Here is a 17,672-nt window from a genome sequence, read left to right on the forward strand (position 1 = left end):
TTTCTGTTTAATTGAAAGCTTGTGATTAGATCTGCAATAAACTGTGCAGGCAAGGCCGAGAACATTTGTGAACTAGTCGTATCTGCCAAGGAAAAGTGGGAAACATTCCAACGGCAAAAATAGTAAGAGCGGGACTGTGAGCGGACTGGAAGAAATGTGCGGAGGCTGTGGTCTCTGTCTGAACGGGGTGTTTGTAAGCAATGACTTCGGTACTGGTCACGCTCTAGGTTTTATTTATTACATGTGTTATAATAAGCAAATAAATAGTCCTTTGTATTGAAAGCTGCTGAAACAGGTGAGGTTTAGGTTTATTCGTAGCACTGGAAAAACAAAACAGGTCATATGATCGAGGAGGCCGAGTTTTTTTTTTTTTTTTTTTAAATACAAAACTGGAAATCAGTGCCCTGTCAAACTATGTTGCAATACACAGAGAGCGATCTTAGAGAAGACGGGGTGTGGATCAAAGTCAGCAACTACATGTGCTACCTTGTTAGCAAAGCATTTAACCCTTGCTTGGCAATTGTGTAAAAAAAAAAAAAATAATAATAATAATAATTCTTGTGTTTTTTTTTTTTTAAAGCAATATAAAATCTAACAAATGACCAGGTGATCCTTCCTACTGTGTTATTATATTGCGACAGCAGGACTTTTCCACTGCCAAAATACAACGATCAGTGCTGCAGCTGATGGTCTGCGTGCACTGGTGGTGGTCAGCATGCACTGATGGTCAGCATGCAGCACTGGTGGTGGTCTGGTCAACATGCAGCACTGGTGGTGATCTGGTCAGCATGCACTGATGGTCAGCATGCAGCACGCAGCACTGGTGGTGGTCTGGTCAGCATGCAGCACTGGTGGTGGTCAGCATGCAGCACTGGTGGTGGTCAGCATGCAGCACTGGTGGTGGTCTGGTCAGCATGCAGCACTGGTGGTGGTCTGGTCAGCATGCAGCACTGGTGGTGGTCTGGTCAGCATGCAGCACTGGTGGTGGTCTGGTCAGCATGCAGCACTGGTGGTGGTCTGGTCAGCATGCAGCACTGGTGGTGGTCTGGTCAGCATGCACTGATGGTCAGCATGCAGCACTGGTGGTGGTCTGGTCAGCATGTACCGATGGTCAGCATGCAGCACTGGTGGTGGTCAGCATGCACTGATGGTCAGGTCAGCATGCAGCACTGGTGGTGGTCAGCATGCACTGAGGGTCAGGTCAGCATGCAGCACTGGTGGTGGTCAGCATGCACTGAGGGTCAGGTCAGCATGCAGCACTGGTGGTGGTCAGCATGCACTGAGGGTCAGGTCAGCATGCAGCACTGGTGGTGGTCAGCATGCACTGAGGGTCAGGTCAGCATGCAGCACTGGTGGTGGTCAGCATGCACTGAGGGTCAGGTCAGCATGCAGCACTGGTGGTGGTCAGCATGCACTGAGGGTCAGGTCAGCATGCAGCACTGGTGGTGGTCAGCATGCACTGAGGGTCAGGTCAACATGCAGCACTGGTGGTGGTCAGCATGCACTGAGGGTCAGGTCAGCATGCAGCACTGGTGGTGGTCAGCATGCACTGAGGGTCAGCATGCACTGAGGGTCAGCATGCAGCACTGGTGGTGGTCAGCATGCACTGATGGTCAGGTCAGCATGCAGCACTGGTGGTGGTCAGCATGCACTGAGGGTCAGGTCAGCATGCAGCACTGGTGGTGGTCAGCATGCACTGAGGGTCAGGTCAGCATGCAGCACTGGTGGTGGTCAGCATGCACTGAGGGTCAGGTCAGCATGCAGCACTGGTGGTGGTCAGCATGCACTGAGGGTCAGGTCAACATGCAGCACTGGTGGTGGTCTGGTCAGCATGCACTGATGGTCAGCATGCAGCACTGGTGGTGGTCAGGTCAGCATGCAGCACTGGTGGTGGTCAGCATGCAGCACTGGTGGTGGTCAGCATGCAGCACTGGTGGTGGTCTGGTCAGCATGCAGCACTGGTGGTGGTCTGGTCAGCATGCAGCACTGGTGGTGGTCAGCATGCAGCACTGGTGGTGGTCAGCATGCAGCACTGGTGGTGGTCAGCATGCAGCACTGGTGGTGGTCAGCATGCAGCACTGGTGGTGGTCAGCATGCAGCACTGGTGGTGGTCTGGTCAGCATGCAGCACTGGTGGTGGTCTGGTCAGCATGCAGCACTGGTGGTGGTCTGGTCAGCATGCAGCACTGGTGGTGGTCAGCATGCACTGATGGTCAGCATGCAGCACTGGTGGTGGTCAGCATGCACTGATGGTCAGCATGCAGCATTGGTGGTGGTCAGCATGCACTGATGGTCAGCATGCAGCACTGGGGTGGTCAGCATGCACTGATGGTCAGCATGCAGCACTGGTGGTGGTCTGGTCAGCATGCAGCACTGGTGGTGGTCAGCATGCACTGATGGTCAGCATGCAGCACTGGTGGTGGTCTGGTCATCATGCACTGATGGTGGTAGCCTGCACGCACTGATGGTCAGCATGCAGCACTGGGGTGGTCAGCATGCAGCACTGGTGGTGGTCTGGTCAGCATGCAGCACTGGTGGTGGTCAGCATGCACTGATGGTCAGCATGCAGCACTGGTGGTGGTAGTCTGCATGCACTGATGGTCAGCAAGCACTGATGGTGGTCAGCATGCAGCACTGGCACTTTTCGGACACAAATTTTCCAACATTCTTGTTCAAGAGGAGTTGATCATGAGGTTGACTCCTTTCATACTGGATCGGACATGGATGGATTGAAATTCGGCTCATCCCTGTTGAGCCGGCCGAATTTCAATTAATCTACGGCCAGCTTCAGGGCTCGTGCACACAGGACGTTTTAAAAACGCCAACGCTACAAACTCCTGTTTTTTCTCATTTAGCCGCATTTTTACATTAGAGTTATTGATCATTTTTCCTGCGCTTTTTAGGTTAGCGTTTTTTGCACGTTTTTCATTAAAAACACTCCCTAGAATGTAAAAAACACCTAAAAAGTCAAACGTGGCTAAACGTGGCTTGACACTTTTTTTGTTTTTACTGCTCCTGGACGCACAAACTGTCGTTTTTTTTCTGCTGCCCCTAAACGCTTATGCGTCCAAACGCCTCTGACACTTTATATGTGCATGGACACATAGGCTAACATGGAGGGGCTTTTAGAGGCAGTTAAAACAAAAAACATCTAACGCCCTTAACAGCAGCTGTAAAAACGTCCTGTGTGCATGAGCCCTTAGGGTCCCCATGCACATTACATCTTTGTGTCCTTATCTTTGTACAGTCAAATTTAGATTTACAAAAACTATGCAATATGGGGACCTACCTAAACTATCCAATCAGGCCAACCCTTGCACTACATAGTTGTGGCATGAGCTTTACACTCCATGCACACTAGTGTTTGTTAGAAGCTCAAAAAATGCTAAAATAAAAATGCTGGATAACAACGAGGATAATAGCATTTTTGTGCAGCATTTTAGGAGCATTTTTGCAGTACACGAAGAAAAAAAAAGTGCTTAAAAAAAGCTGTTAGGAATGTTTTAGTAGCGTTTAGCCTTTTTTTCTGCTAGGAAAACACACCAAAAAAAAAAAAAAATTCTGCTCCTAGACACTGAAGTTTAAAAAAGGTTAAAGGCCTAAGTTAATGTGCATGGACACAAAGGATAACACTATTTAGCTTTTAGCAAATGGGAAAAAAATGCTAATAATATTTTCTAGGACACACTAGTGTGCATGGAGCCTTAAAGGAGAAGTAGGGCCAAGTAGGGCTTTTTTGGCCCTACTACTTATGGATTACAGGACTGCAGTTCATTCTGCGCACCTGTGACTCGTTTTCAGTGTGATTTGACATCACTCAACCAATCCAAGCTGTGGAATCCACCCAGATTCCTGGACCAGCCCCTCAGCTGACACTGAGCCAGCTGCTCCCTCCACAGCTCAGATTCCAGTGAGCACCGGAGGGGAAAGCAGAGAATCAGTGACTTATGGTCTGTACACACGATCCAAAAATCGGACTTTAGACCGTCTGTTTTTTTGCATCCTAGTCGCATATCGAAAATGGAGAGGTTACTAATGTTAAGAAAATTCTCGTACAGAACATAAAAATCGGAAGGGATGTCATGTGTTGTAGTGTATTTGTAATTTATTTTCGGACGACAACTGTACTGATTAAACGAAAATCGTACGATCTGGTATCATACGAGAACATTTTTCATGCTTGTCCAATTGGAGAATTATCCTACGAACTGTTATGATCGGCTCTCAAAGCTCTGTACTAAAGATCAGATTATCGTACGATTGCTTCGAAAGCGGTATTTTTCATCAGATTTTCATATTGGGTATACGGGCCTCCGCTCAGAGCAGAGGGGAGAACTGAGTGATCAGCGGTGTTTAAGTGCTCAGTCCTCAGCGCAGAGGCGGCAGGGGAAAGATGCAGCTTCAGATCAATGCAGCATCTAACTAGGTGAGTAGAACGTTTTTGTTTTTTTTATACCCGTACTTCTTTTTTACATTGGTCATACAATTTGGTTGTATACCCTTGTAGAGATTTCCCAAAACTTAATGTAATACGAAGACAAACCTATACATTCCATTCAAGAAGTATCAAGGCAGGCTCTTGCACTACATAGTTAATGGTAGATTTGAAATAAATTGTACAATCATATTGTATAGTGTATGGTCAGCCTTAGATTTACCAAAAAACTGTAGCAAAGACACCAGAAAAAAAAAAAAATACATTAAAGTGGTTGTAAACCTGAAAAAACAAAACAAAAAAAAAAAAACAACCCTGTAAGACAAAAGGCATAATGAGCTAGTATGCATCGCATACTAGCTCATTATAAAATACTTACCTTAGATCGAAGCTGTTGCAGTGGTCCCTGCACACCTATGTGACCGGCGACATGTCTCCCGGAGTTATTTCCGGGTTTGTGGGCTCCGGCGCTGTGATTGGCCAGAGCCGCAATGACATTACTATCGCGCATTTTGTCGCACATGAACTCAACGTCCAATTTTCGTTTAAACAGTATGGTTTTCGTACGAAAAAAAATCATGAGAGCAAGACTAAGCATGCTCAGAAACGAAAGAATACATACAAAGCTATTCAAAACATTACGTCACTTCTGACGTTGTATCCTGTCGTATGAGAATTTTCACATGGCGAGTAAACTCTTCACTTTCGACATGAGACTAGCATACAACAAAAAACGGATGAGCGGTCGTCTGAAAATCTGACTGTGTGTATGAGGCTTTAGTAATCACAGACAGGGAACACATTTAACCCTTTGATTGCCCCTGATGTTAACCCCTTCCCTGCCAATGTCATTAGTACAATGACAGTGCATATTTTTAGCACTGGTCACTGTATTAATGTCACCGGTTCCCAAAAAAAGTGTCAAAAACGTCAGTTAGATGACCGATCTGTCTGCCGCAATGTCGCAGTCCTGCTAAAAATCGTCACCATTACTATTAAATTAAAAAAAAAAAATAATAAAAATGCCATAAATATCCCCTATTTTGTAGACATTATAACTTTTGTGCAAACCAATATACACTTTTTTTTTATCTATTTATTTTTTAACCACAAATATGTAGAATACATATTGGCCTAAACTGATGATTTTTTTTTTTTTTTTAATTTTTTCGGGGATATTATAGCAGAAAGTAAAAAAATTGTTTTTTTTTTTTTTTTTTTTTTAATTGTCTCTTTGTTTATAGCGCAAAAAAATAAAAACCGCAGAGGTGATCAAATACCAGCAAAAGGTAGCTCTATTTGTAGGGGGAAAAAAAGGGACGTCAATTTTGTTTGCACGACTGTGCAATTGTCAAAGTAACGCAGTTCCGTTTCACAAAAAAATGGCCTGGTCATTAAGGGGGCAAATCCTTCTGGGGCTGAAGCGGTTAAACATTCCAACAAGGATAGATAGCACCAACCTGAATAGATACAAATCGGATGGATTGTTAAAGCAAGGACTTGTATTACATAGTTTCACTAGAGCTAAAAGAGATGAAACAGAAATTGCACAATGAGATTGCATGGTGTGTGGCTAACTTTTTTTTTTCTGCACACAGCAATGCTGATTACGTGCAAAGATCTTACCTCTAGAGTTTTAACCAGGATCTTCATGTACACCTCTGAGATGCCCAGAGAAAAGCCAAACATGGATGGTACCATGATAAAGAGGACGATCACAGACAGCCATACTGTAAAGATATTATAAGCCAAGGTTTTAAAGTCCTCCATAGCTCAGCCCAGCTAGGAGCCTTCTGCTAACATATGTGTGTCTCCTCCTCTGGCTGAGGTTTGACAGAGCAGGAAATTCAGCCTCCTCCAGAGAACTTTCTAACTTCCTACTCCCTCCATAGTCACACCCCACCTCTGCTCCTCCCTGATCACAGCACCACTGACCTCTGTCCTAGACAAGGCTTCTGATCTTTGCCCTTGTCACACAAGACCACAAGATGATCTGATACTTATCAGTGCTTTGATTTTTTGTGCAATGTACAAATCGTATGATTAAAGTTCTATGTCATGTACAAACAACATAGGATACAAGATCCCAACACCGATCTGATCAGCGCTACAAAAATCATTAATATTTATTAATAGGGTTCGTTCACACTAGACCAGTGGTTCCCAACTCCTGTCCTCAGAACCCACTAACAGGCCAGAATTTAAGTATTACCTTGGGGAGATGCAGACTAGAATACTGCAATCACATAGTTGCCAACTGTCCCGGATATCCCGGGACATTCCCAGGACTTGGACCCCATTCCCGAATTTGTGGTGTCCCGGGAAATGTCCCGAGAAATACGGTTCTCGATTTTCGAAGCCGCCGCCGCTAGAGGTCCGCCCCGCTCCGCCTCTCCCCGCCTAGCCCCCGCCCCGCTGCCAGCCAGTCTGTTATGGAAAGGGGCGGAGTTCTAGCCATGCGGCCGGCGGACACAAGGACACCTCTGAGGTGGGGGGGCGCACCACCGCTGTGGGAATCTGATGTAAGGGGGGCTCCCTGGGGACACCTGATGTAAGGGGGGCTCACCTGATGTGAGGGGGGGCTCCGCTGACTGGTGACACCTAATGTGAGGGGGGGCTCTGCCGGGGACACCTGATGTGAGGGAGGGCTCTGCCGGGGACACCTGATGTGAGGGGGGCTCCGCTGGGGACTCCTGATGTGAGGGGTGCTCCACTGGGGACACCTGATGTGAGGGGGGCTCCACTGGGGACACCTAATGTGAGGGGGGCTCCACTGGGGACACCTAATGTGAGGGGGGGCTCTGCTGGGGACACCTGATGTGAGGGGGGCTCTGCCGGGGACACCTGATGTGAGGGGGGGCTCTGCCGGGGACACCTGATGTGAGGGGGGGCTCTGCCGGGGACACCTGATGTGAAGGGGGGCTCTGCCGGGGACACCTGATGTGAGGGGGGGCTCTGCCGGGGACACCTAATGTGAGGGCGGGCTCTGCCGGGGACACCTGATGTGAGGGAGGGCTCTGCCGGGGACACCTGATGTGAGGGGGGGCTCTGCCGGGGAAACCTGATGTGAGGGGGGGCTCTGCCGGGGACACCTGATGTGAGGGAGGGCTCTGCCGGGGACACCTGATGTGAGGGGGGGCTCTGCCGGGGACACCTGATGTGAGGGGGGGGTCTGCCAGGGACACCTGATGTGAGGGAGGGCTCTGCCGGGGACACCTGATGTGAGGGGGGGCTCCGCTGGGGACTCCTGATGTGAGGGGTGCTCCACTGGGGACACCTGATGTGAGGGGGGCTCCACTGGGGACACCTAATGTGAGGGGGCTCCACTGGGGACACCTAATGTGAGGAGGGGCTCTGCCGGGGACACCTGATGTGAGGGGGGCTCTGCCGGGGACACCTGATGTGAGGGGGGGCTCTGCCGGGGACACCTGATGTGAGGGGGGGCTCTGCCGGGGACACCTGATGTGAGGGGGGGCTCTGCCGGGGACACCTGATGTGAAGGGGGGCTCTGCCGGGGACACCTGATGTGAGGGGGGGCTCTGCCGGGGACACCTAATGTGAGGGGGGGCTCTGCCGGGGACACGTGATGTGAGGGGGGGCTCTGCCGGGGACACCTGATGTGAGGGAGGGCTCTGCCGGGGACACCTGATGTGAGGGGGGGCTCTGCTGGGGAAACCTGATGTGAGGGGGGGCTCTGCTGGGGACACCTGATGTGAGGGGGGGCTCTGCCGGAGACACCTGATGTGAGGGGGGCTCCACTGACTGGGGACACCTAATGTGAGGGGGGCTCCACTGGGGACACCTAATGTGAGGGGGGGCTCTGCCGGGGACACCTGATGTGAGGGGGGGCTCTGCCAGGGACACCTTATGTGAGGGGGGGGCTCTGCCGGGGACACCTGATGTGAGGGGGAGCTCCGCTGGGGACACCTGATGTGAGGGGGAGCTCCGCTGGGGACACCTGATGTGAGGGGGAGCTCCGCTGGGGACACCTGATGTGAGGGGGGGCTCCGCCGGGGACTCCTGGTGTGAGGGGGGCTCCGCCGGGGACTCCTGGTGTGAGGGGGGCCCCGCTGGGGACTCTTGGTGTGAGGGGGGGCTCCGCTGGGGACATCTGATATAGGGGGGGCTCTGCTGGGGGCACCTGATGCAAGGACGGACTCTGCTGGCGGCACCTGATGCAAGGACGGACTCTGCTGGGACATCTGACGCAAGGACGGACGGCTGGTGGCAGGCGACGTGGCTAGTGACACGCTCAGGGCTCCCACTGATTCTGCATTATGGTGAGTTGAATGATTTCATTTTATATTACAATGTAATAATAGAAATAATGCACTTCAATCATCCTGACACCATAACAACCATGGTGCCGGGATGATTGAAGTGCTAACACCAGGTGCTTGGAGTATCTTTATCTGCTGATTGTTAAACTTTCTAGAATACGCATATTTTTGTTGTGTAGGATCTGGGGCTGCTGTCCCGTCATTCCCCTCTCCCTCTCCGCCTCTCCCCCTCTCCCCCTTTCCCTCTCCATCCCTCATTCATCTCAGACTCTAACCACACCCTCTTGAGCCACGCCCATTTAAGCCACGCCCACTATGTTGCGTAAACCACGTCTATTTTTCACCGCACTTCGCGCGCCGCACACTGTATTTTTCTAATCCACGCCTACAAACAGATGCCCCGTCCCCAATTATTGTACGGCTCCGCCTACAGCCACAAAAGTGTCCCACATTTTTTTTTTACAATGTTGCCAACTATGCAATCACTGAGCAGCAAATGATATCACATGTGATGTATTTCAGTTATCTTGCAAACCTGGCCTGTTAGTGGGTCCTGAGGACAGGAGTTGAAAACCCCTACCCTAGGTGCAATGACTGGCGTTTTGCTGCATTGGATCAACATAAGGGCATACGGAAATCAATTGATTTCTATGTGCCCTGTTCACACTGCAGAGTCCCGGGGGTGCTGAGCAGTGCGGTACATACTGTATGCATTTTTTCTGAACTACCACTGAAGGCTGTACTGTTCGTTTTTCATTTTTGATATTTCAAGTTGGAGAAAAAAAAAGTACACAGTGCCATTTGCTTAACCACTTCAATACTGGGCACTTTACCCCCTTCCTGCCTAGGGCAATTTTCAGCTTTTAGAATGAATGACAATTGTGCGGTCATGCAATACTGTACTCATATAACATTTTTATCATTTTTTTTAGACAGATGGAGCTTTCTTTCGCTGGTATTTAATCACCACATAGTTTTGTTTTTCTTGCTAAACCAACCAAAAAATTCCTAAACTTTTTTTGCACTGATGGGCACTGATGAGAAGGCACTGATGGCCACTGATGGGCAGCACTAATGGGCACTGATAGGCAGCACTGATGAGAAGGCACTGATGGGCACGATAGGCAGCACTAGTGGGCACTGATAGGCAGCACTGATGGGCACTGATGAGAAGGCACTGATGGGCACTGATGAGAAGGCACTGATGGGCATGATAGGCAGCACTAGTGGGCATTGATAGGCAGCACTGATGGGCACTGATGAGAAGGCACTGATGGGCACGATAGGCAGCACTAGTGGGCACTGATAGGCAGCACTGATGGGCATTGATGAGAAGGCACTGATGGGCATGATAGGCAGCACTAGTGGGCATTGATAGGCAGCACTGATGGGCACTGATGAGGGGGTACTGATAGGCAGCACTGATTAGCAGCACTGATGGGTACTGATAGGCTGCACTGGTTATTATTTTATAATTATACAGGATTTACATAGCGCCAACAGTTTGCACATCGCTTTACAACATGAGGGCAGACATTACAGTTACCATACAATTCAATACAGGAGGAATCAGAGGACCCTGCTCATTAGAGCTTACAATCTAGAAACTGATGGGCACTGATGAGGAGGCACTGATGGGCATTGATAGGCGGCACTGATAGGCAGCACTAGTGGGCACTGATAGGCGGCACTGATGGGCACTGATAGGTGGCACTGATGAGGGGGTACTGATAGGCAGCACTGATGGGCACTTATTGGCAGCACTGATGGTACTGATGAGGAGGCACTGATAGGTGGCACTAGTGGGCACTGATGGGCACGGATAGGTGGTACTGATGAGAGGGTACTGATAGGCAGCACTGATGGGCACTGATTGGCAGCACTGATGGGGCTGCACTGATAATTAGGGCACTGGTGATGATCATTACCCTGATTATTTTTGTAAATGTCCCATGTCACGCTTGCTGGATACTGGCTCTCCTCTCCTCACATTGTGATAGCACGGGAGGAAAGGAATAAAGACAATTGGCAGGTTTGTTTACATGTAATGGGCCCTTTTTTTTCCTCCCAACATTTTGAGATGGGAATGAGGGACACCTACCAGCAAACGTATGTAGGCATAGGACATGCCCCCCTGCCACATCCCCTTAAAGGAGAATTAACCCCAAAAAAATGTTAATTAAATCCACAAGGGCTTTTTTTTAACCACTACTATTCCTTTATATTGGGTTTAAAAATGTACAAATGCAGCAATTTAGAAATCAGATGAAAGGTTGAGCACTGTGAAACACTTTTTGAAAGATAAAAAGTGCATTTTATATACAAATATATAGATCAGACCAAAATGAGGGACAAACGAGGAGGAATGAGGGACAGAGGGACATTGCTCCAAATCAGGGACAGTCCCTCGAAATCAGGGACAGTTGGGAGCTATGAGAGTGTGTTGGTGCGGTCACCAGCCAGGTTTACTATAATGACAGGTCGCCAGTGGCCGCAGCTATTTGCTGATCACTGCAGGTAGTCACTGGCTGTGCAGAGAGCCATGAAAAGCTGTGGCCGCCGGTGACCTGTCATTATAGTGATTGGGGTCAGCGGCTGCACAGGAACTGCCGCTACAATTCACACCGGTCTTATTCAATGGGGTGAATATAGCCTAATTGTTATTATTATCATTGTGTGACTAACATTCATGCAAAAGTCATACAGTCTTTCTGCAATGAACTAATAATTATGTTCATCTCAATTAAAGTAACACTAAAGGCAAAACTTTTTTTTTTTTATTTTGGATAGAGAAAGGGAGGGTTATAACCCTTTGTCAGATTTTTTTTGCCATCTGTGTTTCATTAGGGAGATTTCCCTTCACTTCCTGTCCCATAGCCAAAACAGGAAGTGAGAGACAATCCCAGGGTCCCCAGTACTAGTGTCCCCATTGGAAAATTATCCCTCTATTAGTGTTCTGGTACCAGCCCAAATGTGGAATTTTCTTTCTTTTTTGGGCATAATGGTAATCAGGGTGAATCTCCCTAAAGAGGACACAGGCAGCAAGAAAAATATCAGACAAGTGTCCCTCTTTACTCTATCCAAAACAAACAGTTACACTTCAAAGCTGAACTCCAGGAAAAGTAAAAACTTTCCCATGCAGTGGGAATGTGTCCACATTGCAAGTGTTAAATGTTCACATATGTCTACATGGAAAAGCTAGACCAGTCCCTGCATCCTATTCTCCCCCGTATGCCAGGGTTGTCTTAATGCATGGGCACTCTTGGGCACTGCCCAGGAGCCACAGGTGCATGGGGACCCCATGATAATCTTGCATTACATTGTACAGTGGAACCATGGTTAACGAGCGTTTTGAAAGACGAGCAACTCTTTTTTTAAAAACCTGACTCGGTTTGCGAGTGTTGTCTCGCAAACTGAGCAGAATTCAAGCTAATGTGGTGTGCAGTACCGCATTTGGCCAGAGGTGCGGGGGCACCGGTGACACTCGGAACCATTCGGAGCCGCTCGGAAATACTCAGAAACACTCAGAAACACTCAGAAACACACGGAAATACTCTGTTCCCAAGTGTTTCCGAGGCTTTCTGAGTTCAGCCGAGCTGTCCCCGAGTATTTCCGAGGCTCGCCGGCGCCCCCCATCCTCTGGCCACATGCAGTATTGCATGCAATAGAAGTCAATGTGGAACAAATTATCTTCGTTTCCATTGACTTCTATGGGGAAACTCGCTTTGACATGCGAGTGCTTTGGATTACAAGCATTCTCCTGGAATAGATTATCCTCGTAATCCAAGGTTCCACTGTACTTGCCAACTGTCCCGAATTTGCTAAGATAGTCACACTTTTTACTAAGATGTTTGGGATGGTCATGTCCAAGACAGCATCCTGGAACCTGTACTATGCCTTCCTGATCCCAGTATTGTGTCCTCCTGATGCCCCCCCCCCCATACTGTGCCTTCCCAGTATTGTGTCCTCCTGATGCCCCGCCCTTACCCATACTGTGCCTTCCTGATCCCAGTATTGTGTCCTCCTGATGCCCCCCCCATACTGTGCCTTCCCAGTATTGTGTCCCCCTGATGCCCTGCCCTTACCCATACTGTGCCTTCCTGATCCCAGTATTGTGTCCTCCTGATGCCCCGCCCTTATCCATACTATGCCTTCCTGATCCCAGTATTGTGTTCTCCTGATGCCCCGCCCTCCCCATACTGTGCCTTCCCAGTATTGTGTCCTCCTGATGCCCTGCCCTTACCCATACTGTGCCTTCCCAGTATTGTGTCCTCCTGATGCCCCCCCCCATACTGTGCCTTCCCAGTATTGTGTCCTCCTGATGCCCTGCCCTTACCCATACTGTGCCTTCCTGATCCCAGTATTGTGTCCTCCTGATGCCCCCCCCTCCCCATACTGTGCCTTCCCAGTATTGTGTCCTCCTGATGCCCCGCCCTTATCCATACTATGCCTTCCTGATCCCAGTATTGTGTCCTCCTGATGCCCCCCCCTCCCCATACTGTGCCTTCCCAGTATTGTGTCCTCCTGATGCCCCGACCCTTACCCATACTGTGCCTTCCCAGTATTATGTCCTCCTGATGCCCCACCCTTACCCATACTGTGCCTTCCTGATCCCAGTATTGTGCCCTCCTGATGCCGCCCCCCCCCATACTGTGCCTTCCCAGTATTGTGCCCTCCTGATGCCCCGCCCTGACCCATACTGTGCCTTACCAGTATTGTGTCCTCCTGATGCCCCGCCCTTACCCATACTGTGCCTTCCTGATCCCAGTATTGTGTCCTCCTGATGCCCCCCCTCCCCATACTGGGCCTTTCTGCCTCCCCACATGTACTGTACTGTACCCTTTGTGTTGATTAGCCTTTGATTTATGGCATGTTTTCTTATTGTTTAAAACTAATTTTATTGAAAGTAATAATAAAAAAATGTTTCATTCTATTAACTGTTTATACTTTAATTCTTGAGAGTAGACACGTAAATTGGGGCAGTGTGGTAGGGGCCCCAGTGCATTTGCACTTTGCCCAGGGGCCCATGATGCTATTAAGATGGCCCTTCATAGTCGCTGGATACTACCCCGAGAGACTGTGTTCTGGCACCATGAGATTTAACAGCAGCCTCTGCTACTGAGAAAAGTTGTGCCCTTTATCTGCCACTCACATTTCTCGCATTATTACACTCCCACAATGCATCATGTTCTGTGAATGGAGGAGGAGCAAAAATTATATAACACTTTGTGTTATATAATGTTAACTTAATATTTTTTTTTTTTGTAATAAAATGTCATGCTCTTCTGACACACTGTGGTAGATTTACTTAACCACTTGACCACTGGGCACTTAAACCCCCTTCCTAACCAGACCAATTTTCAGCTTTCAGTGCTCTCACACTTTGAATGACAATTACTCAGTCATGCAACACTGTACCCATATGAAATCTTTGTCCTTTTTTTCACACAAATAGAGATTTCTTTTGGTGGTATTTAATCACAGCTGGGTTTTTTATGAAAAAAGACCGAAAATTCTGTAAAAAAATAAATTTTTCTTTGTTTCTGTTATAAAATTTTGCAAATTAGTAATTTTTCATAATAAATTTTGGCCAAATTTTATACGGCTACATATCTTTTGTAAAAATAATCCAAATCGGTGTATATTATTTGGTCTGTGTGAAAGTTATAGAGTCCACAAGTTATGGTGCCAATATCTGAAAATTGATCACACCTGAAGTACTGACAGCCTATCTCATTTCTTGAGACCCTAATAAGCCAGGACAGTACAAATACCCCCCAAATGACCCCTTTTTAGAAAGTAGACATCCAAAGGTATTTAGAAAGAGGCATGGTGAGTCTTTTGAAGTTGTAATTTTTTTTCCCACAATTCTTTGCGAAGATTTTTTTTCTTTTTTCACAAAAGTGTCATATTATCAGGTTATTTCTCACACACAGCATATGCATACCACAAATGACACCCCAATATACATTCTACTACTCCTCCTGAGTATGGTGATACCACATGTGTGAGACTTTTACACAGCGTGGCCACATACAGAGGCCCAACATGCAGGGAGCACCTTCAGGCGTTCTAGGAGCATAAATTACACATATAATTTCTTGACTACCTCTTGCACTTTTGAAGGCCCTGGGGCACCAGGACAATAAAAACGCCCAAAAAATTACCCCATTATGAAAATAAAACACCCCAATGTATAATCTATGAGGCATAATGAGTCTTTTGAACATGTCATTTTTTTCTACAAAAAAAATTTGAAAAAGCATTTTTTTTTACACAAAGTTGTCCATTTATACAATATTTCTAACACATAGCATGTACATGGCAAAAATTACAACATAAAACATTGTCTGCTACTCCTCCTGAATATGGCAATACCACATGTGTGGGACTTTTACACAGCCTGGCCAAATACAGAGACCCAACATGCAGGGAGCGCCATCAGGCATTTTAGGGGCATAAATTTCAAATCTAATTTGACTACCTATTACACTTTGAGGCACTGTAGTGGCATGGATGAACCGTGGATGGGGATGGCTAAGCATGGTTGAGCCATGAATGTGGATGGCTGCGTATGGCTGAGTATGGATGGGATGGCTGAATGGGTATGGCTGAGTATGGCTGGGTGGGTATGGATGGGATGGCTGAGTATGGCTGGGTCGGGTATGGTTGAGCGTGGATAGGATGGCTGGGTATGGCCAAGTATGGCTGGGTATAGATGGGATAGCTGGGTCGGGTATGGCTGAGGCTGGATATGGCTGAGTGTGGATGAGATGGCTGGGTATGGTTGAGTATGGATGGATGGATGAGTATTGCTGAGTATGGATGGATGGATGAGTATTGTTGAGCATGGATAAGTATAGATGGCAGAGCATGCTCAGCATACTCACTATAGAAGGATATGCTTTGTTCATATTTCATCTCTGAGATATACAACCATTTTCCACTTGAAAACCTTTTCTGGAACTTTTTGTTTCCCAATCAGTATTGGGAAACAAAAAGTGTAACAATCAGTGTAACAAACAATGCTAGAAAATTTCTTAGAACCCCAAACATTCTATTTTTTAAGCAGAGGCCCTATAAATAGGTGGGTTTTGCAATTTTTATGTCAAATGGTATTTGGGCAGCCATTTTTCAAATGCATTTGTCTGGAAAAAATACACTTTTTTGAATTTTAATGGAAAAAACACAATACATAACCCAATTGGGTAAAATATAAAAGATGCTGTTACACTGAGTAAATAGATACCAAACATGTCGCACTTTAAAATTGTGCACGCCCGTGAAACTGTGACAAATGACGTAAATTTTACTATCCATTGGGGACATTCTAAAAGCCTTTACAGGTTACTACTTTAGATTTACACAGGAGGTCTGGTGCTAGAATTACTGCCCATAATCTGATGTTGGTAGTGATACCTCATGTGTGTGGGACGATCAGTGTTTGCGTGCGTGCGGAACTGCTGTGTGCGTTCACCTTTGTGCGCAAGCACGAAGGGGGGGGGACTTTAATCTTTTTATTTTTATTTTTTTATTTTTGTTTTGTTTTTTTACTGTCGCTTTTGTTTTTTTTTATTGCTGTTACAAGGAATGTAAACATCCCTTGTGACAGCAATAGGCATGTGGCAAGCAATAGCAGAACTACCAGAGTTGCAAAGGTGACCAGGGGGAATTCCCTTAAAGTGGTTGTAAAGGTTCACTTTTTAAAAAAAATAACAAACAGCTTCTGGCTCCTCCTCTTCATCGAGTGCCCCCATGGAGAGCCTCTTTCCATGGGGTCACCCGTGCGGGTACGCTTCCGAGTCCTGCTCCTGCCTCCATTGACACAGACAACAGGAGTTGGCCACGCTCCTGCGTCACTAAATTTGATTGAGCTGCTATCAATCTATCCAATGAGGATAGAGACATCGGCTGCAGTCACTGGGCTCGTGCACATCGCTGGTACGGACGGGCTCGGGTAAGTAAAAGGAGGGCTCCTGGGGGCAGCTGCAGCACAGAAGGTTTTTCACCTTAATGCATACAATGCATTAAGGTGAAAAACCTTGGGCCTTTACAACCCCTTTAATTTGCTGGGATTTCCTCTAACTTCCTGTTTGGCTATGGGACAGGAAGTGAAGGAAAATCTCCCCAATGGGACACAAAAGGAATCTGACAGGGGTTATAACCAGTAATGGCCCGTACATAAGGGGCTCCACCCCCTTAATCCATGTGCCCGGCCCCTAATCTACATGCAGGGTGCCGGACACATGGATTCCAATGGGTTTTTTTTTTATTTTAGAAGCACGTGATTAGAGCCAGAAGCTCCAATTGGCTTAAAAAAGGGGTGGGCTCAGACTGACACGGGGGGGGGGGGGGGGTTATGGGCAGTCTGGTTATAACCCTCCCTTACTCTATCCAAAAAGTTTTTTTGCCTGTAGATCTACTGTAATGCATTCTCTGCCTTAGGGTAAAAAACATTCCACTACTTGCCCCCCCAATCCCTAAACACTTACTGGTCTCCTCTCAAGATCCAGCTCTGTCCTAGCTGCAGCCCCACTCTCTCCTATTCCTGGTCTCACATGAGACTCTGAGAGTAGCAGGAGAGAGAAGGCGGTGTGGCCTCACTGTGTGTCTATGGATGCACACAGCCTGGCTCTACACGTGTGCCCCTATAGCACACGGCTTGCTGAGGGGGCACCCACTGGAAAGAAGGAGCTGGCAGCGCCAGCGGGGACTCCAGAAGAGGAGGTAAAGGAGCGCCATGTGCAATATCATTACACAGGGCAGGTAAGTATAACATCTTTTTTTATTGAACAAAGATAAATAACTTCGCTAGGATAAGTAATATAATGACATAAGAAACATAAATTGCAGCTGCTATACAAGTGCTAATCACCCAAAAACAGTAAAAAATAAAGTTACAGCGCTTGCAAGAAATTGAATGAATTATAAATTGATGCAAAATTGTGAAATACTGCT

At 47.4% G+C, this 17,672-nt stretch overlaps 2 protein-coding genes across 3 annotated transcripts in view; one reads left to right on the plus strand and one right to left on the minus strand.

Moving 5' to 3' along the window:
• Positions 1–6,325, minus strand: part of GPAT3 (glycerol-3-phosphate acyltransferase 3) — a 117,548-nt gene extending 111,223 nt beyond the window's left edge. The window contains exon 1 of one of the 2 annotated variants that reach the window (XM_073600277.1): positions 6,061–6,325. In XM_073600277.1, the coding sequence (XP_073456378.1) occupies positions 6,061–6,204 (144 nt within the window). In that variant the 5' untranslated portion in view covers positions 6,205–6,325. The remainder of the gene's footprint in view (positions 1–6,060) is intronic. The other variant, XM_073600284.1, reaches the window with a different exon arrangement.
• Positions 168–17,672, plus strand: part of ABRAXAS1 (abraxas 1, BRCA1 A complex subunit) — a 62,079-nt gene continuing 44,574 nt past the window's right edge. Inside the window, exon 1 of the mRNA XM_073600304.1 lies at positions 168–193. The gene's annotated coding sequence lies outside the window, so the exon portion shown is untranslated. The remainder of the gene's footprint in view (positions 194–17,672) is intronic.

The sequence above is a fragment of the Aquarana catesbeiana genome, linkage group LG01 (assembly GCF_042186555.1).
Source record: "Aquarana catesbeiana isolate 2022-GZ linkage group LG01, ASM4218655v1, whole genome shotgun sequence".
Classification (NCBI taxonomy): Eukaryota; Metazoa; Chordata; class Amphibia; order Anura; family Ranidae; genus Aquarana; species Aquarana catesbeiana.